The sequence below is a fragment of the Theropithecus gelada genome, chromosome 6 (assembly GCF_003255815.1).
Source record: "Theropithecus gelada isolate Dixy chromosome 6, Tgel_1.0, whole genome shotgun sequence".
Taxonomy (NCBI): Eukaryota; Metazoa; Chordata; class Mammalia; order Primates; family Cercopithecidae; genus Theropithecus; species Theropithecus gelada.
In genome coordinates this window covers 175,286,458-175,314,060 of record NC_037673.1, presented here as the reverse complement: position 1 = coordinate 175,314,060, position 27,603 = coordinate 175,286,458, and the positions used below count along the sequence as shown (strand labels likewise).

Below are 27,603 nucleotides of genomic sequence, written 5' to 3'. Positions count from 1 at the left end.
GGTGGGGGCTGGGGGCTGGGGGCTGGAGGCTGAGGACTGGGGGCTGGGGGCTGGGGGCTGGAGGCTGGAGGCTGAGGACTGGGGACTGGAGGCTGGGGGCTGGGAGCTGGGGGCTGGGGGCTGGGAGCTGGGGGCTGGAGGCTGGGAGCTGGGAGCTGGAGCCAGGGGGGTGCTCGAGGGCTGCCCTGCATTTGCTCCTGTGACTTTGGCAGGGCAGAGAGGCTGGTTCAGCCGGATCAGCCAGAGCCTGGCAGGGAGGCTGGGCTATACAGCTGGCTCAGAGACGGTGACACCAAATACTCCAAAACAAGCGCAGGTGGTGTCTGCTTTGTACCCATGGGATTTTAATTTATGGAGGTGACCCAGTGAGGATGTGGGGAGGCCAATGTCACTGAGAGGCCTCCTCAGGAAGGCAGGGCAGGGCAAGGGGAGCAGCTCAGGAATGGCCAGTTTGAACCACTCCAGTGAGCTCTGGAGTCCAGGGTGGTCCCCAGTTGTCTGGTACCTGACCCTGGGATGACTTAGGGTGAAGGAACCTTGGTTTGGTATGTGAGGCCTGGATAAAGGGGGGTACTTGGGGTATAGACTGAGGACTGGCTGGTTTGCATATGAAAGGTATGTCCCCAGCCCAGTGCTTTGCTGTCCCTTAGAATTGGGGAGCCCTGGGAGGTATAGTCTCTCCCCAGACAGGAAGATTTTCAAGATGTCAAAATATCAAGACATAAGAAATTTTAAAAAACAAAAACATAATTAATACAGGCAGCAAGCATGGGAAACAGTTGTAGTACAAGTAGCTTTAGATGGCAGCTGTGAACATGCTTGCAAACCTAACGGGGAGGGAAGATCGCTAACCCACTATCTCAGTGGGTATGGCTCTCACTTCATTCCTCACATTGATATTAAAGAAGGATAGGGGCTGGGCGCAGCGGCTCACGCCTATAATCCCAGCACTTTGGGAGGCCGAGGCAGGCAGATCATTTGAGGTCTGGGGTTTGAGACTACTCTGACCAACATGGTGAAACCCCATCTCTACTAAAAATGCAAAAAAATTTAGCCGTGCATGGTGGCACATGCCTGTAGTTCCAGCTACTCGGGAGGCTGAGGCAGGAGACTCACTTGAACCCGGGAGGCGGAGGCTGCAGTGAGCCGAGATCGCGCCACTGACTCCAGCTTAGGCGACAGAGCGAGGTTCCATTTCAAAAAAAAAAAGAATAGGTTAAATATTTTATTAATGTTGATTTTGACAGGTAATAGCAGGTTGCTCAATTTTGCATAATTAGAAAACATAAATATTCATGCAGAATCTAATACTGGGTCAAAAAATAATATCCAACTGGATTCTGTCTATTAAAGAATATCAAAACTTGGCTGGGTGCAGTGGCTCAGGCCTGTAATCCCAGCACTTTGGGAGGCCAAGGCGGGCAGATCACCTGAGGTCAGGAGTTCGACACCAGTCTGGCCAACACAGTGAAACCCCATCGTACTAAAAATACAAAAAAATTAGCCCGGCGTGGTGGTGGGTACCTGTGATCCCAGCTACTCGGGAGGCTGAGGCAGAAGAATTGCTTGAACCCAGGAGGCAGAGGTTGTAGTGAGCTGAGATTGTACCACTGCATTCCAGCTTGGGTGACAGAGTGAGATTCTGTCTCAAAAAAAAATTTAAAAATAAACAGCGTCTCCCGCTTGCCAAACATAAATGTTCACCAAGCCAGGGACAGTGTCTGCCTGGGCCCTGGTGGGTCCCCTGCCCAAGATAAGCCACATATACAGGGACCCAGACAGAAACTGCCAAGTCGTGACATGCTGTAGGTGGCAGGTAAGGTCGGTTTAACTGATGACCAGACACATTCTGATTTTGGAGGTAATAAAAGATGAGGCCAGGCGAGGTGGTTCATGCTTGTAATCCCAATGCTTTGGGAGGCCAAGGCAGGAGGATTTCTTGAGGCCAGGTGTTCGAGACTGGGGACAACATAGCATGACCCTGACTCTAGTAGCCGGACATCTCAAGGGCTCACTGCCTCCTCCCCCAACAGAAGGTAGGCTGTGACGGTGTGATCGGCTCCAGCAAGCAGGAAGACAAGTGTGGCGTGTGTGGAGGGGACAACAGCCACTGCAAAGTGGTCAAGGGCACGTTCACACGGTCACCCAAGAAGCACGGTGAGTGAGTCCCTGCCCTCTGCCCTGGAGCCTGGATGCCTGCAGTAGCTCATGCCCAGACAGCTGCGGGCCTGACTCATCCTGGGACTGTCCAGGGTCATGACTATTCTGGGGAGGGGGAGAGGTCGTGACAGTGATGGGGAGGGAGAATCCTAAGTCGGGGACAGCCCCAGCTGGGTGCCAGGGTGGGTGGAGAAGAGGAGAGTGGGGGCCTGAGTCACAGGAGTCAGAGTGGAGAATGCCAGTTTATGAGGATGCCCGGGTTGGGCCTTAGAGACTAGCCCAGAGGCAGCAGCTTTCCTGGTGGCCCCTCTCAGGTGGGTGCTCAAAGCCAGAGAAATACCAGGGTCCTGGGAGAGCCCCCAAGGGAACTGCCTTGAAGAGCGAGGCCCCCCCTTGCACTGTGCGAATTCGAGCAGCCCTTTCCCTTCTCAGTTTGCTGTGTCTTTCCACATCAAAAAAGGTTACATCAAGATGTTTGAGATCCCCGCGGGAGCCAGGCACCTGCTCATTCAGGAGGTAGACGCCACCAGCCACCATCTGGGTGAGTCTCAGAGCCGGACAACTCGGCGTCCTCAAGACCTGGCTCCTCTGGGATCAATGGGCAGTGCTAGGGGTCAGGGGCCTGGGTTGTACAGCTGTGACCTGAGCCAGGGCAGCCCCTCCCGCACCTGTCCCTCTGCTCAGCCCACCTGGGCCCTTTCCCAGGGTCCTCCCTTTGTGGAGAGGCCAGGGTTTGGGATCAGAGGGCTCCACTTGGCAGCAGCTGTGAAAGGACGTATATCCAAAACATGTGTCCCTCAGTCTACGGGATGACTCCCTGTCACCTGTTCTCACGGTTGGTGTGGGAAGGCCCCCTGCCCTTAGGAAGGCAGGCAGGGTCTGCAGGCAGCAGGGTCCTGGGCAGCCCTCCCATCCCCACAGCAAGGCAGCTGGCAGGTGGGCGCACACAGTGCACTTATATTTTCAATTCATTTCATTTTAAATTCAAGAGATTCCAGCTAAAATAGGGATTCTGGTATCTCCTGGAAATATGGATGTTCTCACACCTCTGGGTGCCCCTTTCCACGAAGCAGCACTGCCTGGGAGACTGCGCCCTCCCAGGCCACGTGGGAGGCTCTCACGGCCTGTCCGCCCTTCCCCTGAAGGTGCCTGGGCCCTGCCTTCTGGGGACTCGTGGGCCAAGGTCAGAAGTGATACCAGGGACTGCTGGGGCCCCTGGATAAGTCCCTTCCCCAGTCTGAGCCCCACATTCATCCCTGTCCCCAGGAGGCTGGACAGGGTTGGGGCTCCCACGCTGCCTGGCAAACACACCACGCCCTTTTGTTTTATTTTATTTTGTTTTTATTTAGAGACAGGGTCTCACTCTCTTTTGATACTCATTTTTCTTTCTTACCTTTTTTTTTCTTTTCTTTTTTTTTTTTCTTTTTTTTGAGTCTCGCTCTGTCGCCCAGGCTGGAGTGCAGTGGCCCGATCTTGGCTCACAGCAACCTCTGCCTCCCGGGTTCACACTATTCTCCTGCCTCAGCCACCCGAGCAGTTGGGACTACAGGCGCCCGCTACCACGCCTGGCTAATTTTTTGTATTTTTACTAGAGACAGGGTTTCACCGGGTTAGCCAGGATGGTCTCCATCTCCTGACCTCATGATCCACCTGCCTTGGCCTCCCAAAGTGCTGGGATTACAGGCGTGAGCCACTGCGCCCGGCCTCTTACTCATCTTAAGAGGAAACTTTAGATTGCTACCCTAAATTCAAAAACCTGTACCACTTGCCTGAAGCAGAAAGTGAACAGAAAAGTCAGTTTCTGAACAAAAGACATTTCTGTGCCAACACTGCTTCCTGCCACCGCCTGTGGAGCTGAGGCCACTCTCCGTGGAAAGAGAAGTCAGGGGCCTGTGGCACCAAGCAGAGGCTTTGTGTGTGAGTTGACAGAATTACAGGGGATGTGGCAGGGAATGATTCTCTGACTAGTGCCCTGTTTGCAGCTCTACTCACGCCACCCGGCTGCCCCGCAGCAGCCGCCCCCCACACTGCAGAAAGCATGGGGCTTCCTGGCTAGCCAGGTCCTCCGCTCCTAGATGACCTGAGTGTCACCCAATCGGGCCAGGCCTCTTCTGGAGCTGTGGGGAGCTGCTGGGGCCTCGGCTGGGCCATGGTCACTGATGGGGGTTCTGCTCCTGCAGCCAGACATCTGCTCACCCCATGGCAGGAAGTCCCTACCCCAGCAGGGTCCAGTGCTCGCCTGTCCAGCAGATGCCCTGCACTGGGTAGAGACCCTTCCCAGCCATCCTGCCCAGGGTGGCCTCTAAGTGCCCACTGAGTGCTCCCAATAGGCTGTCGGTAGGTGGTCTTGGCAGCTACTGAGTGGCTTCCAAGGGGAGCCGGCACCTCCAGGGCTGGTGGGGGCAGAGGCTGTGAGTCGAGGGTAATCTGGTCCCAAGGGAGCAGTGATGGGCAAGCAGGGCTCCCAGAGCCCTTTGGGCTGTCGTGGCACAGAGGAAACTGGCGGGGGGCAACCAGAGAGATGAGGGGTCTGGCTGCCCACCACTCCCCGACCAGCCCAAACCAGTGGGCCTGGGTCCTGCCCTTGGGTGACCACAACAGGCGACTTGGTCTTGCCATTCTCAGCCGTCAAGAACCTGGAGACAGGCAAGTTCATCTTAAATGAAGAGAATGACGTGGATGCCAGTTCCAAAACCTTCATTGCCATGGGCGTGGAGTGGGAGTACAGGGATGAGGATGGCCGGGAGACGCTGCAGACCATGGGCCCCCTCCACGGTACCATCACGGTTCTGGTGAGTCTGGGCAGGGCTGGGCCCAGGCAGGGGTGCGGGTGGCCACTGGGGGAGGGATGGGGGTGCCTGGGACACTGAGCCTCCTGACCCTTCAGGTCACACTCTGCATGGCCCCTTTGGCCTGCCCTTGGCTCCAAGGGGCTCCGACTTCATCAGAGCCAGGAAGGGACATGCGTCCACGAGTCGGGGCTCTGGACCCCACATGGCCCCTAGGTGACCTTGGGCACACTCGACCTTTGAGGGTTTCGGTTTCACCATCTGAATGACATTCACAGCTGCCATCAGCATGCACATTCGAGTATGCTGTTACGTTGGAAGCCAGTAACACTCCAGGAGGTGACAGGGTTCGGGAAGTTAGATGCCCAGATCCAGGCTGTGCTGGAGTGCGTCTCTAAGCAGGATGGGACCCTAGATCTCCTGGCTATAGGAAAGTACAAAGGGGGCTGGATTTTCAAATCACTTTTTTTTTTTTTACATGGTTTCGACGAGGTCAGATCACTTTTTAAAATTTAATTTTAACTGCATAGGGATATCTTTTATTTGTCAAAAAAGGCACACATCGGCTGGGCACGGTGGCTCACGCCTGTAATCTCAGCACTTTGGGAGGCCGAGGCGGGTGGATCACGAGGTCAGGAGATCGAGACCATCCTGGCTAACACAGTGAAACCCCGTCTCTACTAAAAATACAAAAAATTAGCCGGGCGTGGTGGTGCACGCTTGTAGTCCCAGCTATTCGGAGGCTGAGGCAGGAGATCGCGCCACTGCACTCCAGCCCGGGCGACAGAGCGAGACTCCGCCTCAAAAAAAAAAAAGAAACCCATCACAAATAAGGCTCTCGTGTTCTGGAGCCCCTCCCCTAAGGTGGGCATGCTGGCATTGGGATTAATCTGCCCGCCCCCAGTGCTCCACACGTGGGTGCACCTGTAAGCAGGTGCAGCAGTGAGCCAGGTATGCCGTATGTACCCCATGCCACCCTGCCCGCCTCACCTGCAGTGACTTCTTGCCCCCTGGAAGTGCCTTTGGTGACCTGCCTGCATCAGTGTGTGAGCAGTTGGTCCTCGGTACTCGCGGTTTCTGTATTTGCAAATTCACCTGCTCACTAACATTGATTTGTGAGCCCCAAATGGACATGCACAGAGCGGTGAAGTGTGAGTTCCCTGACACACGTGTTCCCAGTGGAGGTGGGAGCAACTCGGCACGCTGTCTGCTTGTTTCCGCTCTCATCCCACAAATGGGTTCTTTCTGCAGTCTGTTGAGTGTCACATATGTCACATTTTGTGCTACTTTGGGGGTGATTTCACTGTTTAAAATCACCCCGAGCCTATTGCTGAAGCGCTGTCCAGTGTTCCTAAGCCCAGGAAGTGTTGCCTTAAGAAGAAAATAGATGTGTTGAATAAGCTTCGTTCAGGCATGGGCTGCAGTGCTATTGACTGTGAGTTCAGTGTTAATGAATCACAGTCAATATCAAATAAAGTGTCTTTAAACAGACTCACAAATAGGCCAGGCGCAGTGGCTCATGCCCATAATCCTGGCACTTTGGGAGGCCAAGCCAGGTGTATGACCCGATGTCAGGAGTTCAAGACCAGCCTGGCCAACATGGTGAAACCCCGTCTCTACTAAAAATACAAAAACTAGCCAGATGTGGTGTCAGACACCTGTAGTCCCAGCTACTTGGGAGGCTGAGGCAGGAGAATGGCTTGAACCTGGGAGGCGGAGGTTGCAGTGAGCCGAGATCGCACCACGGCACTCCAGCCTGGGTGACAGAGCGAGACTCCATCTCAAAAACAAAAACAAACAGAAAAATAAACAGACTCACACATAAAACCAGGTTATATATTGGTCAGTTAACAAAAACATGTTGAGACAGAGGCTCACAGGAACCTCTCCCTGTGCCCCTGGGGTAAAGGCTCTGTGTTCATGAATACGGTGTTCGGGGCGACTTCATGGACGGTAGGGTAGCTGCCATGATTGATGAGACTCCTCTGGAGGCGACCTTGGCTGCCGTTCCTAAGCTGGCTGGGGAGGAAGCGTGGAAGGCAGGCCAGGCACATCAAGGCCTCTTGGGCTGGCACAGGTCATCCCGGCGGGAGACACCCGGGTCTCACTGACGTACAAATACATGATCCATGAGGACTCACTCAATGTCGACGACAACAATGTTCTGGAAGATGACTCTGTGGTCTACGAGTGGGCCCTGAAGAAGTGGTCTCCGTGCTCCAAGCCCTGTGGCGGAGGTGAGGGGGTCTCGGAGTTGGGGACCTGGGTGACATGAGGGTGGCCACGAGAAGGTAGGGAGCCTCCCTGGGGTGGGGCCCAGCGTGAGCAGGGACCGAGGAACTGCAGCAGGGACCTTTGCCTGGGTGGGTGAGGGCTTAGCGGCACTGGAGGGGCCAGCGGGTGGGCAGGAAGGGTGGGTGCTGGGGCATTGGGTCCAAGGTGGCCAAAGGGCGTGTGGGGCATGGACCATGTATGTATTTGTGGGCCTGCTTCAGTGTGGGGGTGACAGGCTGGCCTGGCGGGACGTTGATGTGTGGGCATCACACATCAGAAGGATCTCAGAAGGATCACGCCATGGCATTGGCAGGATCGCACAGGCAAGACTCTGGCAGTACAGATGCCACCCCCAGAGGCTGCTCCCTCTGTTCACTGGGAAAAGCCTCCCAGATGTTTCTGGGGCAGGGCTGAGCACAGAGGGATCCTACCCCCCTTGGACCCCAGACGTAGGACACAGAGGTGGACAGGAAGCACTGATCTGTCCTGCGTGCTCACTGCTCCAGGGGGCTGGGCAATACCAGGCAAGTGGCCATGACAGACCTCCCTTGATGCCATGCTGAGCCCACACCTAGAGGACAAGGAGCTCACCAAGAGGTGGGGTCATTCCCTGGCCCAGGCAGATGGAAGGGTCCTCTTCCGGGGCCCCTGTGTGCCCCTGGCCCTACACCAGGCCTGGATTTCATCAGCACATCCACTCCTGGTGATTCCCGCGAATCTCCTGGGCCTGTCTGCTCTTCCCGTCTTCCTGGCCATTCCCCTAGTCCTGGCACCTTCCTCTGGACTGGCCCTTGTGTGTCCACTCTCACTCTAAAGTGACCTTTTGAGGGGACACATCAGAGTGTCTCTTCCTGGTGTCACAGTCTTCAGCAGCTTTCTCTATTCTCAGGATAAAAACCAAAATGCTCCTCATGGCCTCCAGGGTTGGGGCAACTTATTGGCCTCTCCGGGTATATTTCTACCCTGTGCCTCACCCCCGGTTCCTGGCCACGCTGGCCTTGAGGCCTTTTCCTGGACACACCATGTCCCCCCTTGGGTCCTCTGCGCAGGCTTCTCCTCGCCTGAGTCCCTCCACCACCTTTCCACCACGTCAGCCTCCCAGCCTCCGCTTCCTGATGCCTCCAGGCACCCAGAGGAGGTCGGGCTTTATCCCCGTGCTTTCTTTGGTCTCACCCAGCAGGCCAGGGTTTCGCAGCCTGGGCATCACTGACATTCTGGGCTCTGTCACTCTCCGCCATGGGGGCTGTCCTGTGTACTGTGGGGTGCCGAGCAGCATCCCTGGCCTTTGCCCACCAGATGCCAGTAGCACCCCTTCCCCCAGTTATGACAACCAAAAATGTCCCAGACATGGCCAAATGTCCCCTGCTGGAGAAAATCACCCAGGTTGAGCACAACTGCTCCGGGCCTGTGGGAGGAAGCATGCGGGCTGCGGGCCCAGTGCTTCCCCGGTCCTGGCTTGCACCAGGCCTGCTGGGCATGTGAGGTCAAGGTAGGAGCGGTGCCCTAGCAGTAGAGAGGAAATAGGGCCTCCACTCTGACCCAGGAGCCCAGTGAGGGAGAAGCAGCCTAGGGGATAAAGTGGCTTCTCTGCTGCCCTCCCGCCCCTCCGCCTGGGGCACACCAAGCCTCCCCGCAGCCAGCCGCAGGCTCGATGCCCTGCCCACCCTTATCGTCATCACAAGGGTGAGCAGGAGAATGAGGCCAGCACTGCTGGTGAAGCCCACCCCTCCTTGCCCCCGTGGGTGGGGCGTGCTGCCCCACCGAGCCCCTTCGAGCTCTCTGTCTTCAGGGTCCCAGTTCACCAAGTATGGCTGCCGCCGGAGGCTGGACCACAAGATGGTGCACCGTGGCTTCTGTGCCGCCCTCTCGAAGCCCAAAGCCATCCGCCGAGCGTGCAACCCGCAGGAGTGCTCCCAGCCAGTGTGAGTGCCCCCAGCCAGTGTGAGTGCCCCCAGCTCAGGCTCCCACTAGAGGCGAGAGGCCAGGGGCCACCAGGGGTCCCGTGCTTGGAGGTGTGGGGCCTGGGCCTGGCATCCTCCAAGGCATTTGACAAAGTCTCTCTCGCCACATTTCATGGAATCTAAGATGCTGCAGGGCAGAAGGTGCACCCCAGCTTCAGACCCGCCAGAAGGAACAGTTATGTGCATCTTAGAGGTGACAAGAAACAGTGATGCCCAGATGGGGAAAAGGAGGTTCAGAGGCCTGGGGCTTGCCTCCTGGCCCTGTCATAGATGTTTCTTAAATAGTGGCTTTGATGCTCAGGCCCTGGGGCTGGGCCCAGCTGCATTTCTGGGCCCAGGGACCTCAGTGGGGAAGACGGTTGGTAAATGGGCAGGTGGGGGCCACATAGGACAGGGTGCTGAGGGAATCCACCGTGCTCTTGAACTCTGTCCAGAAGGATTTGTGACGTCAGCAGAAGGTGAGGCCAGGTAGCAGGGCCCAGACCCTAAGGAGGCTGGGAAACCTCTTGAGGCCAGGGCCCTCCACAGCCACCAGTTCCACCAGGGTCTCCCAGTGCTGAAATGCATGGGACTCATCATCAATAGGACCTACGGCAGCTGAGCCTCAGTTTCCCCCCTGTGCAAGCCTGGATGGCCAGCATCTTAGTGAGAATAAGAGAAGGTGCACCGGGGAGGGGAGCAGGCTGCCCTCTGTTCTCGCTGTCTACCTGGGCTGCAGGGAGCAGTGCTGAAGCTCAGCCAGGCGGGTTCTGCAGGTGCTGCAGAGGCCTGACCGTGCACTGCTCTGCCCTGGCAGGTGGATCACAGGCGAGTGGGAGCCATGCAGCCACAGCTGTGGGCGGACAGGCCTGCAGGTACGCTCCGTGCGCTGCATTCAGCCCCTACACAACAACACCACCCGCTCCGTGCACACCAAGCACTGCAACGACGCCCGGCCCGAGAGCCGCCGGGCCTGCAACCGCGAGCTCTGCCCTGGTCGTTGGCGAGCCGGGCCCTGGTCCCAGGTGAGCAATCCCCCAATCCCATGTCCTCAGCTCCCAAACTGAGCTTGGGTGGGACTGGGGTGACCAGAGCATTCCTCTTTGGCATGTGGGTCTGGATGTAGCTGCTGTCCTGAGCCACATCCTGTGGGTTTCAGGGCACCAGTGGGTGCCACGTGGTCAGTGCTGTGCTAAGAAACCAGTGGAATGTGTGTCTTTACTGCACAGGCGGAGGCTTCTGTCTGATACGGCATCTGGAATCCCAGGAAACTGAGGGTAGCCTGGGCTCCAAGGCCCAGTGGGATGTTCAGGGCTCCAGGATCCTAGGGGAGGCCTGGGTCTCATGCAGAGGTGGGAGGGGTATCTAGGAGGCCAGCCAAACTTGCAGGAGGGGAGATCAGCAGGGCGTGCTTAGGCTTGTGCTGGGAGGAAGAATGAGGATGGACTGAAGGGCTACAGGGGTGGTCCTAGAGGCAGGGCCTGAGAGCCAGCCGAGGCCAGACCAGAGCTGACGTGAGCTCTGACAGCCCAGTCACATGTAGGGCCCACGCTGGCAGAGCTGGAGGAGCATGTGTCAGGGGCTCCCTAAGACCACCCTCAGGCTCAGTAATCCACTAGGAGGACTCAGACTCAGAAGCGGGGCTCAGGGACTCAGAAGCGGGATTCGCGGACTCGCAGTTGCAGGGGCTTACAGTGAAAGGATACAGAGTAGAATTGGGAAAAAGAAGTCACAGGCGAGGAGGTTGGGAGGAATCTAGGCGCAAGCTCCCGGTGTCCCCTCCCGGTGGGGTCACAGAAATGCCCTGAATTCTCCCTGCACCCATGTGTGGCAATGCACGTGAAATGCTGCCAACCAGGGAAGCCCACCAGAACCTGGGCGTCCAGGCTTTTCACTGGGGTCAGCTACGTAGGTGTGACCTCAGACTTTAGAGGAAAAGCAGGTGTTCCCCATCCATCATCGCTGGTGTGAACTACCCAGACCAACTGGTACTGCGTGACTGAAGGCCTCAAGCATGCAAAGGCACTCTTAATGGGTGGAACCTTCCATGAGCTTGGTTCCCAGGAGCTGCACAAGGGCTGGGCACAGTGGCTTATCCCTGCAATCCCAGCACTTTGGGCGGCGAGGCGGGTGGATCGCTTGGGTTCAGGTGTTAGAGACCAGCCCGGGCAGCATGGCAAAACACCGTCTTTACAAAAAATTTAAAAAATTAGCCAGGCGTGGTGGTATGTGCCTGTACTCCCTGCTCCTCGGGAGGCTAAGGTGGGAGGATTGCTTGAGCCTGGGAGGTGGAGGTTGCAGTGAGCTGATACCGTGCCACTGTACTCCAGCCTGGGCTACATAGTGAGATCCTGTCTCAAAATCAATAACAAAAGAAAAAAAAAAAAAAAAAAAAAACGGCCTGTGTTGGGAATGTGCAGGCTTTGAGCAATGCAGGTCTGCTGAGTCGGCCTCGTCCTGCGCACGTGGTGAGGACTGGAGAGTTTTCCTCGGGCAGGGCTGGGCATGGCTGCTCCTTCTGGCACCTCCCTGGTCAGTGTGGCGGAGCAGCGGGGGTGCTGGGGGCCGCAGGAGCCAGTGAGGGCACCAGTGGTAGAGCCTTGTGTCCAGGACTGTGGGGTGCTTACTGGCACCTCCTAGGCTGAGTCAGAGCTTTCGCAGTGCCCCACCCCAACCCCTGCCCAGGGCACAGCAGGTTTTCCTGGGCCTTGGACCTCCTCCAGCCAGAGAAGGGAGGCTGTCATTGAGAGCCCAGTAGTGCCGGGCCTATGCCAGTCTGTGTATGGGCAGAGAGACAGGCATGTGGGTCCCTTCTTTAGACCCCAGGAGACTGGAGCAGCCCCCGAGGGTGGGGCAAGACAGCCTCTAACCCGACTCTCTCCACTGTCCCACATGTCCTCCTGAGTGCCTGGGTCATGTGCCTGGGGACCGTGGGCTCCTCCAGCTCTGCCAGTGTGGGCCCTGCATGGGAGGTGAACCCTGCCTGGCGACTCTCCCCCTACAGTGCTCGGTGACCTGTGGCAACGGCACTCAGGAGCGGCCAGTGCTCTGCCGCACTGCGGACGACAGCTTCGGCATCTGCCAAGAGGAGCGGCCTGAGACGGCGAGGATCTGCAGGCTTGGCCCCTGTCCCCGTAAGCCCTCTGCAGCCCCTGCCCCTGCTCCCAGCATGCAGCAGTCCAGGGCGGGGTTGTCGGACTTGGTTCAGGCAAATCTGGCTCTTGCCAGAGAGTAGCTGGACACAGCATCTGTAAGCGTGGAGAAGCAGAGCGCTGAGGCCAGGTCTGAACCTTTGCCTGTCAGGAAATGGAGGGAGCTGTGTGGAGCTGACTCGCCCCTGCCTGCTTTCAGGGCACTGCAGACTCGCGGTGACAGCAGGACTTGGTCAGCTAGGGAGTGCCTGGTGCCCATGGTGTAGGGGGTGCCTGTGTGAGTAGAGGGTGTGCTCTGTGCCCTTCGAGGAGAACCAGAATACCCACTGCTCACAGATGCCTGGCCAAATGCTGTACATGTGCCACGTCTAAGGTCTCCACACAGCTCAAGACTAGACCCTGCCTGCCACAGTTCCCTTCTACAGTGGAGGGAGCTCTGGGGGGTCTAGGCACCTGCACCCAGTTGGGGAGTGTGGATCCGGGATCTCTCATTCCCATGGCACTGCTCTGTCCAAGTTTTCTGGGAGCTCAGAGCTGGAGTCAGCAGGTGGAACCTGGGGAGGGGGCAGGGTGCAGAGGCAGAGAAGCTGGCCCAGAAAAGGAGGCGGCAGGGCCTGCATGCCAGGGCAGCGGGAGAGACGGGATCGCTGAGACCCAGGATGCCGTCAGGAGGGGCAGGAGGTGGGCGTGGACTTGGCAGTGAGGACCATTTCTGGGGGGGGAGGAGGTTGATGGGGAGGGCGGGGCGGGAAGGCCTTGAATGACACTTCCCCAGGACCCGGGGAGACCTGGAGCCTCTCTGCCTGGGGTGGGGGCCCAGCCTGGTGCCCCGCAGCCGCAGCCCCTCTCTCCTCCCTCTAGGAAACTTCTCAGACCCCTCCAAGAAGAGCTACGTAGTTCAGTGGCTGTCCCGCCCGGACCCCGACTCGCCCATCCAGAAGATCTCGTCAAGTAACCGACCCGTTTATAACTCTGCCTCTGCCCTCCAGTGCATGCCCTGCGCCCTGTGGAGCTTGCCTTGGGCCCCCCTCCTCTCTGTCTATGGAAAGCTCCCCTGACTCTCCGGGCGCGCTCTGGGGTGACCGTTTTCTCCCGGGCCTCTGAGCTCGGCGTCTGCTCCGGGCCACGCTGCCTGCTGGCAGGGCCAGCCTCGCCGAGGCGTGGCGGGGGCTCGGGCCTCTGCTGGGGCCGGAACCTGGTTGGTGATGGCTTGTGAAGGGGCAAAGATCTGTCGTGGTTGCAGGAGGGGCCGGTGGCCAAAGGGCGACCGTCTGTCCGGGCCGAGCCCGCCCCCAGCCCCGCCCACCCTTGAGGCGCGGCCTGGGGGGTTTCGGGGGCGCGGTCTTGCGTCGTCGTCGTGCGGGGACCCCACCCCGAGTTTCCGGCACTGCCAGGGGCTTCCCGGCTGCCACCGCTGTCGCTGCTGCTGCTGACCCTTTGCTGAGCGTGTCCTTCTGACTCGTGAAACTCTGGCCTGCTTCCACCCGGCCTTTGCGCAACTCACAGCCCCGCCCGGCCCGGCCCTGCCCCGCGGGGGTCCGGTCACGGAGGCGGCAGAGGGGCGCGTCCCTCCGGGTCGGGGCGTGGGGACCCTCCCCACCTCCACTGTCCGCCCATTAGCCCCAATGGCCTTTTCTCATCTCGCGCACAGGACCCCCTCCGTAGGGCTGAGAGAATGTCTGGTGCGGGCCTGCCTCGCCTCCCAGTGTGAACAACTACAGAATTACCTCAATTTTTATTGCTTTTTTGCTTAGAAAAACTATGTAGAAAATGCCTTAAAGTTGAAAGGTAACAGGATTGGCTGCTAGCTCCAGCTTCAGAGGGGGAACGTGGGCCAGGCCGAAGGCAGGGAAGGTAGAGGGGAGCTGGTGTGTTCATCCACCTTTGCCAAGGTTAAGGTTTCCAAGTGCAGACGGCTTCTCTCCCTGGGCTGAGCGGTGCGCACGGTCGGTCTCTGCGGGCTGGAGTCGGCCCTGATGCCCCCCCCCGGCCAGTCGGCGCTGACTGTTGCATGGAGCCCCCGAGGGTGCTCCACAGCGCGGCCTTACACCCGGGGGGCGACCCCCTGGGCCCTGAGCCGCGATCCATGTAGCACTCCGCCCCGCCCCTCCACCCCAGCCACCGCCTCTGTTCACACCGCACCCCTGCCGGGCGGCCGGCCCCTACCCCTGCGGCTCTGACTACTGTTCTGTAAATAACTGGTGTGCACCTGCGTACTAATCTCACGACTGTTAACTTCCAACTTGGACGAGGCCATGCAAGCGACGCGTGCGACTGGGGAAGGTGCAATACTGTCCTGGGCATATGCACTTTGGTTTATCAGGGATATTTTATTAGTGTTTTGTATGTATTTGATGACGTATTCTATAGGTTCCATTGTCGTTGCTTTTCTGTTTTTTTTTTTTTATTTTTATTTTTATGAGACGTTAGCGTGTGCCAAAGTGACTGTGAAAATGACCTTTTATTCTTACTAATGATGGAAAGACCTCCTGTCATGCATCCCACAAATAAACTCAATAAAAGTTCCGTAAAACTGGGTGCGTGGGTTTGGCAAGCTGATGGCTCCTTCTCTTTTTCACGGCCCAGACACTGAGGAGTGGTGGGCCCTCACTCGGTAGCATTAATCACCCCGGTTTCGACTTTACTGCCCCACACTCCCCACTGCCCAAGATAGATATTTAGGGCCCCTCGCCCTGAAAGGTATATCTCCCCTCCCCAGGCATTTTCCAAAATCTGATAGCAAATCATGCAGACACTCCACCGTGATTCCGGGTTTTGAATCATGTCAAATGAGCACCTCGCAAGAATATCTAGGTTCTATATGGAGGTCTCCTCGTCAGGTAAAGGGACGGAGATGGGTTTCTCCTCATCTTGGGCGCAGAGCCTGTGGAGTGGGAATGTAGGGTCAGTAGCCCAGACATTGCTGGTCCAGGTCACCTGCCGTGAGCCACCAGCAGGTCACTACCCTGGCTCCAGGCACAGTTCTCAGCCTTGGGCTACTTGTTCAGGAAGGGAGAGGTGCCCAGCTGTCTCAGGTGGGGGCTGGGCCAGCCCCGGGAAAGCCTGGGTCGGGAGAGGGGACAGGGCAGTGCTGGCTCTCTGGGCAACCGGCCTGCCCGTGTCTTCTGAGGTCTTCCCAGGCAGCCACAGGGCCTGTGTTCTCTCACATTGCTGACAATGGCCAGAAAGAGGGTCTGGGTTCAACAGGGACCTCCTGACCTGGGGCCCAGGCTGTGCCCTGCCCGTGGGAGTCTCACTTCTCCGTTTTCTGTACCACTGAGGAGTCCCACCAGGGAGGGGGAAGAAAGCGTGGGAGACCATGAGAAAGAACAGTGGGGAGCAGCCCAGCATCATGGGGACAGGCCTTGGGTGTAGGGCCAGGCCCAGGGGCTAGCTTGGGGAGAGAGTATGGTAGCGATGGCTGAGTTCAGCCTGCCCAGAGCTCAGACCACTGATCATCAAAAGGAATCGAAGCTTAAGGGAGACAAGGAGCATCAGGGAAAATTGGGTCCGACAGTGCTTCCCTCCACTCAGTCTCTCTTCCCAGAGATGGGTCAGGAGCAACTCCCGCTAAGAGGCTCCTAGGCCCGGGCTGGAGACACCGCCTACAGCCAGCTGCTGAGGAGGGCGCATCTGGAGGAGGGTGCCTCTTGCTTTTTTAACCAGCTGCATGACCTTTTGAATGTTGGCATGGGTGCCTGAGCCCATCACTCCTTTATTGAGAAATGAGAATGAGGTATTCTCCATCCAGCATTTTCCAAAGCATGGGAAATGGAAGGTGATTTGGTGGTGCATAAACATAGCCTGGGCTGCACTGCACTGAGCCGTCCCTTCCTAGTTCCCTTTCTACTTTACCGTGACCTCAGGAAGAAAGCCTCACTTGCTACCAGCTTTAGCCTCTCATATTTGCTCATTTCCCTTCAGCTCAGAGCCTGGCAGGCAGGAGTCTCTCTCTAGAATTTGATGAGTTAAAGTGTGACTTTGAAATTGACTTAAAAGGACTTAAAACTTTTTTATTTTTTTTTTTTGTATTCCTATTTAGGGTTACCTTTGTTCACTGCAGTAGTTTTCCATGAGTGGTGGTAGTATAAGGTCTTCTCCTAAAACAAATTTTAAGTTTAAAAAGGAGTTAGTTTAAAGGATACGACTAAGCAAATAATACAGGTGCTGTTCAGGTGTAGCCAAGATCGTGGCAGTAGCCCACAGTGACTTCAGTTTATGAAAACTGTGTTTACTCTCAATGCTTGACTGTCACTCACTGGAAGACAGTAGGTCTCGCTACTTAATTGCTGCTGGAAACGGCTGAAGATCAAGTATTATAAAACCACAGTGATCATCTTGGCAGAGAGGCATCGCCAGTCATTGTCTCAGGCGCGTCACTCTCCTCTGTGGTCTGTGATAATACTTAAAAATGCACAAACCCTGGGGTATCTTTCAGATCAGTTGGTCGTGATTGCTTTGAAATTTTTCTAGGCTATTTTGAATTTTTTGTGGGATATTTGCATAGTCAAGCTCTTGGCCAGGATTTTATTTCAATTTTGTATTTACTCATTGACGTATTTTTATTTTTAAAAACTAAGAGCAATGCCACCCACTGTTGGGAGAAAATCAGACATAGAAGGTCCAGTATGTAGGACAGGCACAGTGGCTCACGCCTGTAATCCTAGCACTTTGGGAGGCCGAGGCGGGCGGATCACAGGGTCAGGAGATTGAGACTATCCTGGCTAACACAGTGAAACCCCATCTCTGCCAAAAATACAAAAAAATTAGCCGGGCGAGGTGGCGGTGCCTGTAGTCCCAGCTCCTAGGGAGGCTGAGGCAGGAGAATGGCGTGAACCCAGGAGGCGGAGCTTGCAGTGAGCTGAGATCGCGCCACTGCACTCCAGCCTGGGGGACAGAGCGAGACTCTGTCTCAAAAAGATAAAAATAAAAATAATAAAAAATTAAAAAGTCTAGTATGTAGACTAGGTGGAAGGGGGACCCCACCTGGGGCTGCTGCCCCTCACATTACAGACATTTACAGAGCACTTTCTCGTGCCTGGCTCTGACCTAGGCATGCACTTGACCCAGGATCTGTCAGTCTTTTCTGTGAAGGGCCAAGTAGTAAATATTTTGGGCACTGGAGCCCACACGGTCTCTGTCACGGGACTCAGCTCTGCCTTTAGAGTGGGAAAGCAGCTACAAATAAGGAATGCATGGGCTGGGCACAGTGGCTTACACCTGTGATCCCGGCACTTTGGGAGGTCTTGGCGGATCACAAGGTCAGGAGTTCGAGACCAGCCTGGCCAACATAGTGAAACGCCGTCTCTACTAAAAATATGAAAATTAGCCGGGCGTGGTGGCACACACCTGTAGTCCCAGCTACTCAGGAGGCTCTTGAACCCAGGGGGCGGAGGTTGCAGTGAGCCAAGATTGCGCCACTGCACTCCAGCCTCAGCGACAGAGCAAGACTTCATCTCAAAAAAAAGAGAAATGCATGGGCATGGCCCTGATCCAATAAAACTTTATTTACAAAACCAGGTGGAGGGAGGGACTTGGCACACTAGCCGTAGGTGGCCACCACTGCACCAGGTGGATGTGATTCCTGCTTTTCAGGGATCCCAGCCTGGCGGGGGAGACAGTGAGGGAGTGGAGATGTGGATAAATGTGTCATACCAGCCTTACTTGTGTGAAGGAAAAAGCACAGGCAACAGGAGAGGGGACAGTGTGCGGCCGGGGTGTCCCTCCCAGCACCGTCAGGCCCAGGCTCCCTCCTTTGTCAAAGCCTGTGGGGTAGGGGGTGGGGAGGCTGCCATCAGCTCTTATCCAGAACCCCCGGTATTTCCCTGAGGGTGGGGCTCAGTGGTTTCACACCTTCAGCCTCCCAGGCTGCTGGAGAGGATGGGGTGGGGCAGGGACGGGGGCCCTGTGTCTCCTCCACCCACCGTCAAACAGCACCATCATCAGCAGTCTGAGTCTATCTGTGTCATATATTGGGCATCTGTGTAAGAGTTTTATCTGAGAAAAGCCTTCTGCCAGTTGCAAAATCCTGACAGCCACATCTCAGGATCTTCCGATTTGACTTCTGGCATCTCCCCTGGGCACCAGGCCCTCCCCCTTCCTCCGTGGCATTGTGAGCATGGTTCTTGGGCTCAGTGTCAGGGAGACCCACACTTCTCCTGATGGCTGATGGGTTTTAACTCCCTTTTCATGGTGGACCTGCAGCCAGTCATGTGTTCTCCTTATTTTGGCCTCTTAGAAGCTTAGGGCCAAAGTTGGGCGCCCTCTGATGCATGGGCCTCTCTGCGTTCTTCTTGCCTAGAGCTTTGCTATTTTTAGGTTCAAAATTTACCTGTTTTGAACTTCCTCAGTTATTCACATTGATCTGTTTCATATCTTTTTTATGCCTTTATGCATTATTTGGTTCACTGTTTTAGGCTCTGGGGCTCTGCCCTTCGGAGCTTTCAGGATAATGAAAACGTCTGGCACTAGTCACGTATCTGAAAATTAGATGTGAACAATCTTGCATCTCAGCAGCCGCTGAGACCGTGTGCTGCAGAGACCTGCTCAAGGAGGTCAGGCGATGCCTGCCTGAGGAAGATGTGCTCCTGCTGCCCCTGAAGGAGGAAGGCTGGTAGCTGGAGGCAGGACAGAGGCATTGCATGTGCAAAGACCCTGTGGCCAGAAGGAGGTCCATGCAGAGCAAGGAGTCTAAGGCCAGAGGGAGGCTGGAGAGGTGAAGGGGACAGGTTAGGGGCTTCAAGTGAGGGCAGGGGGTGGGGGGAGTGTGCCGTGGTCACATCTTCAGTGACAAAACAGCATTCTGACTGAAGCAGGATAGCTAGATGACATGGGTAAAGAATGGACACAGACCCCTCCCATAGTGTAGCCAAGAGGTCGCTCAGCCAGGGTGGAGGTGGGAGAGGGGGAAGAACAAGGGCATATCTGAGAGTGTCTAGGACAGGGCACCCAGGTATTTGGCTTGTGTTCCTGAAACACCATGCACCGAGACGGGGGGTGGGGGGTGCAGCAGAAGCCCTAAGCTCATGCTGCAGGGGTTGGGTCTCAGAGGCTTTTGGGACCCACAGGCGCTTAGTGGATTTGGCTTGTAGCAAGTCTGAAGCTTCAGGGGTTTGGGGCTGGTGGTCTGTCACCAGCTTCTAAGGGAAAATTACAGGTTAGAGCAGTGGCCATTAAGAAGCAGGAGAACATCAGAACCACTGGCCCTCGATGGGAGGAGGGGGGTCTTGTCTGTTACTGTGGGGAGTTTCAACGGGTTGGACAGCTTCAGGTGTAGATGGTGCCATATGTTGGTGTATGGGATAACTGTAAGATGTGGCTCCCATCCAGTGCCCGACCCTTTCTCCCTCCCTTGCTTCCTTTTGTCCCTCCCTCCCTTTCCTTTTTTCCTTCCTTTCCTTCCTTCAGTTACTCCTTCCTTTCACCCTCTCCCTCCTTCCTTCCTTTCAATAGTAGATGAGTTCAACTAAGGAGAGTGAGGGAAAAGGAGGGCACATCAGGGGTTAGTGTGGGAAAGGTCTGAAGTCATCACTGTGGAGAGTAGAGAGCTGCTGAGGAGAGACCATAACAGGTGGTGTTGGGCTCACGGAGGTCAGTGATTAGGAATTTATAGTGGCTTGAGTATCTCCTGTAACATGACTGATTCTTTCTTCTTGAGTGAATTTTTAAAAATAATCTTAATTTTTGTGTTGTGGAATGAGGAGGTGGGGAGAGGGAAGGGGCGAAAACTTGGGAAGAAGACAGAGGGTAAAGAGAGAGTGAGCAAAAGAAGAGGTGATGAACGTAGCTGCAGACAGAGGTCGAGATGGGCCAGAGAGAAGACGGCTGGGTGGAAAGTGAGAGATAATGGCGGCTTCTGTGGAGAGTGGGGGCTCTCCATGCACGCTGGACCACAGATGACCAATTTCTTGGGTGGAAAGGAAAGAGAAGGATGTGCAGGGTGGAAGGATTAATCTATGTGAGGGCAGCATGTTTCTTTGGGAAATGGCTGGATGTGCAAGGTGGTGGTGCCGTAGGGGGATGGAGCAGAGGCTGAACATGAGGCTGTCGGGTAAGTTGAGGCAAGTGTAAGACAGCCCATGCAGGTTTGGGTGATTTTTAACTTTCCCTTAGGCTTTGTTCAGTTAAAAGATCATCTGGGGCATTTGGGTCAGAACGGGAGCAACATAAGGGAGTTGTGGAGCATGGCAGGGCCACAGCAGCACTGGGATTTGCTATACTGGGTCTTAGGAATTGACTCTTCTAGGTTTAATTTTGTTATAGTTACTACTTATAGATTATTGTAGAGTCAAGCCTTGCCACAAAATTTCATTGGGGTTACCACTGGGATGTCAAATGTGAAGATGTGATGATGTCCTATTCCTTAAGATGAGTTTGGAATCACTCTGTAAGAACAAACAGGCCTCATTTCTTTCTCAAACTTTAAGAGATACTGAAACATCCAGGTTCAGCTGGGGCCTGCTTGGAAGAGGGAAGCCTTGCTCACAGCTTGTGTGTCAGCACTTCAGGGCAGGGGTCCCTGGACGCTGCCTGCTCTGGGAATGCTCTGACACTGAACCCACACAGACTTTCTGCCTGGGCTCACTTGCCTCTGTGCTGTCTCTGGGCTCTTCCATATGCCTCCTCCAGCAAGCTGCACCCTGTGGGGGAACAAAGTCCCCCTTATCTTGTCCTTTGGTTATCTGTCCCACTTTTCTCTTTCAGAGGGCCACTGCCAAGGCGACAAGTCAATATTCTGTAGGATGGAAGTCTTGTCTCGCTACTGCTCCATCCCAGGTTACAACAAGCTGTGCTGCAAGTCCTGTGACCTGCACAACAACCTCACCGGCGTGGAGGGCAGGACACAGCCACCGCCTGGGAAGCACAACGACATTGATGTGTTCATGCCCACCCTCCCAGTGCCCACTGTAGTCACGGAGGTGCAGCCATCACCAAGCACCCCCCTGGATGTCCCTCTCAATGCCTCCAGCACCAATGCCACAGAGGATCACCCAGAAACCAATGCTGTAGATGAACCCTACAAAATTCATGGCCTAGAAGATGAAGTCCAGCCACCCAACCTAATCCCTCGACGACCAAGCCCATATGAAAAGACCAGAAACCAAAGAATCCAAGAGCTCATTGACGAGATGCGGAAGAAAGAGATGCTCGGAAAGTTCTAATAAAATGGAAAGATAGCATCACTAGCATTTTTTCTTGCTTATAGAGATATTCCATGGGATAGCAAATCCTGTGTCATGGAGATGAAGTCAAAATTCCTGATTCCAAAAGGTTTTGAGAAAACAAAGAGGGGGATGATGTAAGGAAGATAGGCGTGAGCATGTGGTAACTAGGTTAGCACACGTGCTTCCCAGCCCGGGAGCGACCAAATCCTGCAGTGGTGTCGGGTGTGGAGTGGAGAGGAACATAGAGGCTCTACAGCCTCCGTCAGTGAGGGCAGGGCAAGAGGGATCACTCTGAGAGAAACAAAATAGGCCCCAAGTTGCTAAGCAGTGATTGGGAATCTTCCTTTCCTTGGCGGTGATGCATGACATTCCCTAGTGATCCCCAGACACAGCCTGTGGGACTCTTAGGAGAAATGGTGATTTACTGCATCACTGACCAGTTGCCAAGATGAGTACAATGGAGGTGATGAACTCAAATGGTCTTCCAGGGCCAGGCAGGTGACCAGGGTGAGTGTAGTGGCCCGCTGGGGACCATGGCCACCCTGACAGCCACACCCACCTGGAGCTGATTGTTGGCTTTGGCCGTTGCTGCCACTGTGAAATCTGTATCTCTCTTCATCTCTGCTCCGCTCTCCCTGGCCTTGCCAGATGGTGTCCTTTGTCAGAAGAAGTCTAGATTTTCACATGAAAAAACTCAATCCTTAAAGGTCAACTCAGAATATTTTAAGGCGGCCTCCGCTTGGCCTGATGCAGTCTTACTAATTAAGAACTAAAGGCCATCTGACCTATTTGGTGCTCATGTTGTACTGCGTCTGAATGTCTCCACCGAGTCTGAGCTGTGCAGCTGTCCTCTTCACCTGCGAAAGTAATGAGAATCCTATAACGGGACATAAGGATAGGTCTAAACAGGGTCCATGCCAAGAAAACAGTGGGGTGTCCTCCCAGGCCTCTCCCCTGTCCACTAGTCCTGGCCTTGCTGGCTGCCTTCCAGGCTCTGGGGGAAGAGCTCCTGCATTCTTCCCTGGCCACCTTGGCTTCAGGGCTCCCCAGAGAGCCTCTTCCCTCCCCAAGTACCTGTGAAGGATGAGGGAGGCACGTGCTCCACTGGGAAGGTTCAGTGAGCAGTTCAAGGGCCTGGAATCTCCCTATGGCCAAGCCTAAGGATTCTGGGATCCTGGGCTTTGTGGGCTTTGCTTGCTTGCTGGGAATGGGCTTTCCCTGTCCAGCCCTGCCCCACTCTCGCCTCTGTCTCTTAGGAGCTCCAGACCCCAGCAGTGACCGCAAAATGTGGCCTCTGATGGGGGCATAGGGTGGGAGATGGGGAGAGCCTACATTATCTTTTGCTCCTTGAAAACTTTCATAGCTCCTGTTTTCCAGAGCATGGTGCTTTGTGAGCAAGATGCAAGTAAGAGAGAAATAGGAGGAAGGGAGTGGGGGCGGATGGGAGAAGAGTGGATCGGTTTTACCTCTCACCGCATTGGTATTTTATGAAAGTGAAACTTAAACTTTCCAGGATTACAAGACCCAGGGGCACATTAGCTCCTTAGCTGGGCTTAGCCTGACATAATTCTTAAGCTTTTCCTGTTTAAGAAACTTCTAGAGGCTGTGTACTCTCACCAATCCTCATTCTTCGAGAATTTGTTCTTGTTTATTTCCCCATTATATGGATGAGGCTCAGGATAATAGCATAGTGCCTACCTTCTACTGAGTTTTGAGGTGCTAAATATGTTTGTCTGAGGCTGCACATGTGTGGGTGGGTCTGTGTGTATGATCCAAGGGACAAAATGACGATGTAGGAACCAGCAAGGACAGAATCTGGGCTGATGCTTCAGTCTCCACCTCGATGGCTAGCCTCCCGCCCTCCGTCACTGCATCCCACACATGCTGCGCACTGTCCCTGTGTCTCCTGGAGAACCAAACTGGAGAAAGCCTTTCTGAGTATCTCGCATAGGACCCCTTCCTTAAGAAGATGTGGTTTAGGGCATGTGTGCAATCCTGCCTCTGTCATTAGGAAATGGAGCCCGAGGCTTTCCATTGTTGGTTGAACCCAGGACAGTTGGTGCTATTCATAGGCTGAAGAACTGGGCGGTTCTTACTTGGGTCTGTCCTAGGATATGGAGGAAATTCAGGACTAACACTAGGCAGACAGTGTGACTCGGTTTACCCAGCTTAGGGGCCTCTGGATGGGAACACTCCATTCCCAGATCTCAGCAGATCAGGGCTTCCTGGCTTGAGGCTGGAAGCCTTTGGGAAGAGGCCCAGCTGGGGCATCCCCTGGGCATCCGTCTTCTGCTGAAGGGAGCAAGGTGCCCTCTGGGACTGACGGCCATGACCCTCTATGCCATCCTCAATCCTTGAGCCATGTATCAGAAGAGTCCTCTAGAGCCGGATGGTCCTCAGAAGTCTCTCTGTCCAAGGAATGGCAACGTTGACCGGGCTCTGAGAAACGATGCAAATCTCCTCTGAGCTGGGGCCCCCTTGGAGAACCGGCTCAGTGACAGTCTTGATCTTCGCAAGCCAGCTTCTGCATCTGAGAGGCTCCTGACGCCCAGAGGAGGCAGACAGATGTCTTCCAGCTGAGTTTCTAACCGCATGATGAGACTCAGACCTTCCGCTGCACTAGAAAATCTGCAACAGTGTCCCTGACACACTTCTCATTAGTGGGCAGACTCGTGTTAGGTTTGTGGGACCCAGTTCTCTGATTTACTCCTTTTGGAAAACCCATGGAATTTCATGTATAAGCCTTTCGTTTGTATTTTAAGGTTTTTCTGTTTGTTTTGAGTATATAAATGGTGCTCAATAGCAACATCTTAGCAGATGAAGCATTACATTCCTCCTCCCTCCTGTATGACAGGTAGCCGCCATACTGAATCAAGGTGCTGAACTCAAATCACAAAATTCTGGCTTACCGATACAGCAATCAATACATTTTCGTTCTGTAATGTAAAATTTGACTCCTTACTTTTATAACTTATTAAAGTTAAAATGTCTGTGTTTTTGCAAATCATGCCTGCGTTTGTTGTTGTCTTGATTACACTTGTGCCCGTGCCTGGCTGGAACGTGGGTGGAATGGAAGGATGTGCTGCCTTCACAAGGCCGAGAGGTCAGGGCGCTGGGGAGCACTGAGCCATGGCTGCTGAAGGGAGAACCATGCAAAGGGGGCAGAAGGCACCCGGAAGAAAGGTTCCCTCTCCCAGCTCCCCATGGATCGGCTCTCCACGTCACATGACTGAGCCAAGGGCCGCAACCAAACCTTTAGTTCAGGGAAGAGATGAAGGGTCTCCAGACATCTCCTCCCTGATGACAATCCCTTCTCTCCTGTGATTAGGGTTTCCAGAAGAAATACTAGATGCACAGTTAAATTTGAATTTCAGAGAAACAACACACACACTTTTTTTTAGCATGAAAATGGGACATATTTATTCTAAGAAATTATTTTTTGTTTCTCTGAAATGCAAATTTAACTGAGAATCCTGTGTTGTTATTTGTTAAATTTGGTCACCCAACTTATACTTCGTGTTCCACTTCTAAAGAAAACTCCCTTATCTCTGGCCTTTGTTGCTATCAGCAGGTAGAGGGAGAAGCAGGGGTAGGAGGGCAGAGGAGATTTCTTCTGTCCCAATTTTTGTAAGTATTCCAATGCATTCCAAAAGAACAGGGAATTGGCGGTTGTTGGGGATATTATCTATACATGCCCATGATGTCAAATTTGTTGATTTGTTATTGAAATACTTTGTATCTTGATTTTGTTGTCTCCTTGTTCTACCAGTTTGATAGAAAGTTAGGTTTTTTTGTTTGTTTGCTATGTTGTTGTTGTTGTTGTTTGTTTTTCTGGAGGGAGTTTCGCTCTTGTCACCCAGGCTGGAGCGCAATAGCGCCATCTTGGCTCACTGCAACCTCCACCTCCTGAGTTCAAGCAATTCTCCTGCCTCAGCCTCCTGAGTAGCTTGGATTACAGGCACGTGCCACCACGCTCAGCTAATTTTTGTATTTTTAGTAGAGATGGGGTTTTGCCACATTGGCCAGGCTGGTCTTGAACTCCTGACCTCCGGTGATCAGCCCTCCTTGGCCTCCCAAAGGGCTGGGATTACAGGCGTGAGCCACCGCACCCAGCCAGAAGGTTGTTTCAGTAGATTCCACTGATCATGGATTTTACTATTTCTCCCATTTCAATTGCAGTTTTGTCCATTTTTACCCTTCTTTTATATTTATTTATTTATTTATTTATTTTTGAGACCGAGTCTGGCTCTGTTGCCCAGGCTGGAGTGCCTGGCACGGTCTCAGCTCACTGCAACCTCTGCCTCCTGGGTCAAGGGATTCTCGTGCCTCAGCCTCCAGTGTAGCTGGGATTACAGGCGCCCACCACGATGCCTAGCTAATTTTTGTATTTTTAGTAGAGACAGGGTTTTGCTATGTTGGTCAGGCTGGTCTTGAACTCCTGACCTCAGGTGATCCACCTGCCTTGATGTCCCAAAGTGCTGGGATTACAGGCGGGAGCCACAGCCACCTGGCCCCTTTTTCCCTTTGTTTTAAAGAACAAGCTTTTTACTATTTGAAACCACATTTAGAACATACACATTTCTAATTGTTATCTTCTTGGTGACATCATCCTTTTGTCTTGATGAATTGACTGATTGTATTCCCAGAAATAACTTGTCTTGAAAATTTCCCCCAATGTTAGTCCAGTATAGCTAAATCAGCTTTCTTTTAGTGAGAGGTTGCATGATATAACTTCTCCTTGACTTTCAAATTTTCTGTATCCTATGTGCTCTATTTGAGCTTTGTAGACATATCAGTTTTAATATAGCCCAACATTTTAATCCTTTAGTTGGACCATTTAGTTCATTATCTCTAATGCCATCCCTGCGGCCAGCACCCTCTGGCTGCCTTCTGTGCTCTCCGTTCCTCCTGACCGTTCTGTGTTATTTCTCCGCTTCTTTCTCTCCTTCCTTTGGATTGGCTGCTTTTTTCCCCATTCCATTTTAACCTTCTGTTAGTTTTGAAGCCACGTACTGTTTTTATTTTACTGTGGATGAATAAAGAATAATTTATAGAAAAATGAAATAAAGAAGCAAATATACATAAAATGCATACCCAATTTTTAAAAATAGTTTTGAGGTATAATTGACATCTAATAAACTGCACATATTTGGGTATATACATTGACAAATTTTGAAACATGTATATAAGTGGGAAACCATCATCACAATCAAGATAAAGAACCGACCAGGCATGGTGGCTCACGCCTGTAATCCCAGCACTTTGGGGGGCCGAGGCGGGTGGATCACTTGAGGCCAGGAGTTCGAGACCAGCTTGCCCAACATGGTGAAACCCCATCTCTACTAAAAATACAAAAATTAGCCGTCTGTTGTGACGGGTGCCTGTAATCCTAGCTAGTCGGGAGGCTGAGGCAGGGAGAACTGCTTGAATCCAGGAGGTGCAAGTTGCAGCAGTGAGCTGAGATCACACCACTGCTCTCCAGCCTGGACAACAGAGCAAGATTCTGTCTCAAAAAAAAAAAAAAAGAGAACCTATCCATCACCCCCCAAATTTCTTTCTGCTCCTTTGTAATCTTCTCCCCTTCACTGCTATCCCCAGGCAGCCACAGGTCTCTCATTTGAGTTTCATAAAATGAAACTAACTCGTTTGAGTTTCATAAAATGAAATTAAACAGTATCTACTCTCTGCTTTCAATCAGCATAATGTTTTAGATTCATACGTGTTACTGAGTACATCAATAGTTCATTCCCTTTTATTACTGAGGAGTAGTCCATTGTACAGATATATTTACTTTGTTTATTTACCAGTTGATGGACACGTCTTTTCATGCCCTTATTTGTCATGTATATGTGCATATATGGTGAGGCATCTGTGAAACCTTGCCAAATTTTTATTAGGTTTTTTAAATTTTCTTATTTAGTTTGGAGATTTCTTTACATATTATGAGTAACTTACCAAAAATATGCTTTGCAAATATTTTCTCCCAGTTCGTGGCTTGTATTTTTATTCTTTTTTTATTCTCTTAACAGTGTCTTCCGAAGAGCAGAAGTTTTAAATTTTACTAGAGTTCAGTTTATCAATTTGTTCTATTATAGACTGTGTGTTTCATATTGTATCCAAGAAA

General features: G+C 53.6%; 1 protein-coding gene across 1 annotated transcript in view; it reads left to right on the top strand.

Moving 5' to 3' along the window:
• Positions 1 to 24,487, top strand: part of ADAMTS2 (ADAM metallopeptidase with thrombospondin type 1 motif 2) — a 230,117-nt gene extending 205,630 nt beyond the window's left edge. Inside the window, exons 14-22 of the mRNA XM_025388450.1 lie at positions 2,034 to 2,157; positions 2,621 to 2,701; positions 4,786 to 4,952; positions 7,027 to 7,186; positions 9,013 to 9,145; positions 9,981 to 10,188; positions 12,168 to 12,297; positions 13,177 to 13,266; positions 21,019 to 24,487. Coding sequence (XP_025244235.1) covers positions 2,034 to 2,157; positions 2,621 to 2,701; positions 4,786 to 4,952; positions 7,027 to 7,186; positions 9,013 to 9,145; positions 9,981 to 10,188; positions 12,168 to 12,297; positions 13,177 to 13,266; positions 21,019 to 21,476 — 1,551 coding nt within the window. The 3' untranslated portion in view covers positions 21,477 to 24,487. The remainder of the gene's footprint in view (positions 1 to 2,033; positions 2,158 to 2,620; positions 2,702 to 4,785; positions 4,953 to 7,026; positions 7,187 to 9,012; positions 9,146 to 9,980; positions 10,189 to 12,167; positions 12,298 to 13,176; positions 13,267 to 21,018) is intronic.
• The last annotated feature ends 3,116 nt before the right edge of the window (positions 24,488 to 27,603 follow it).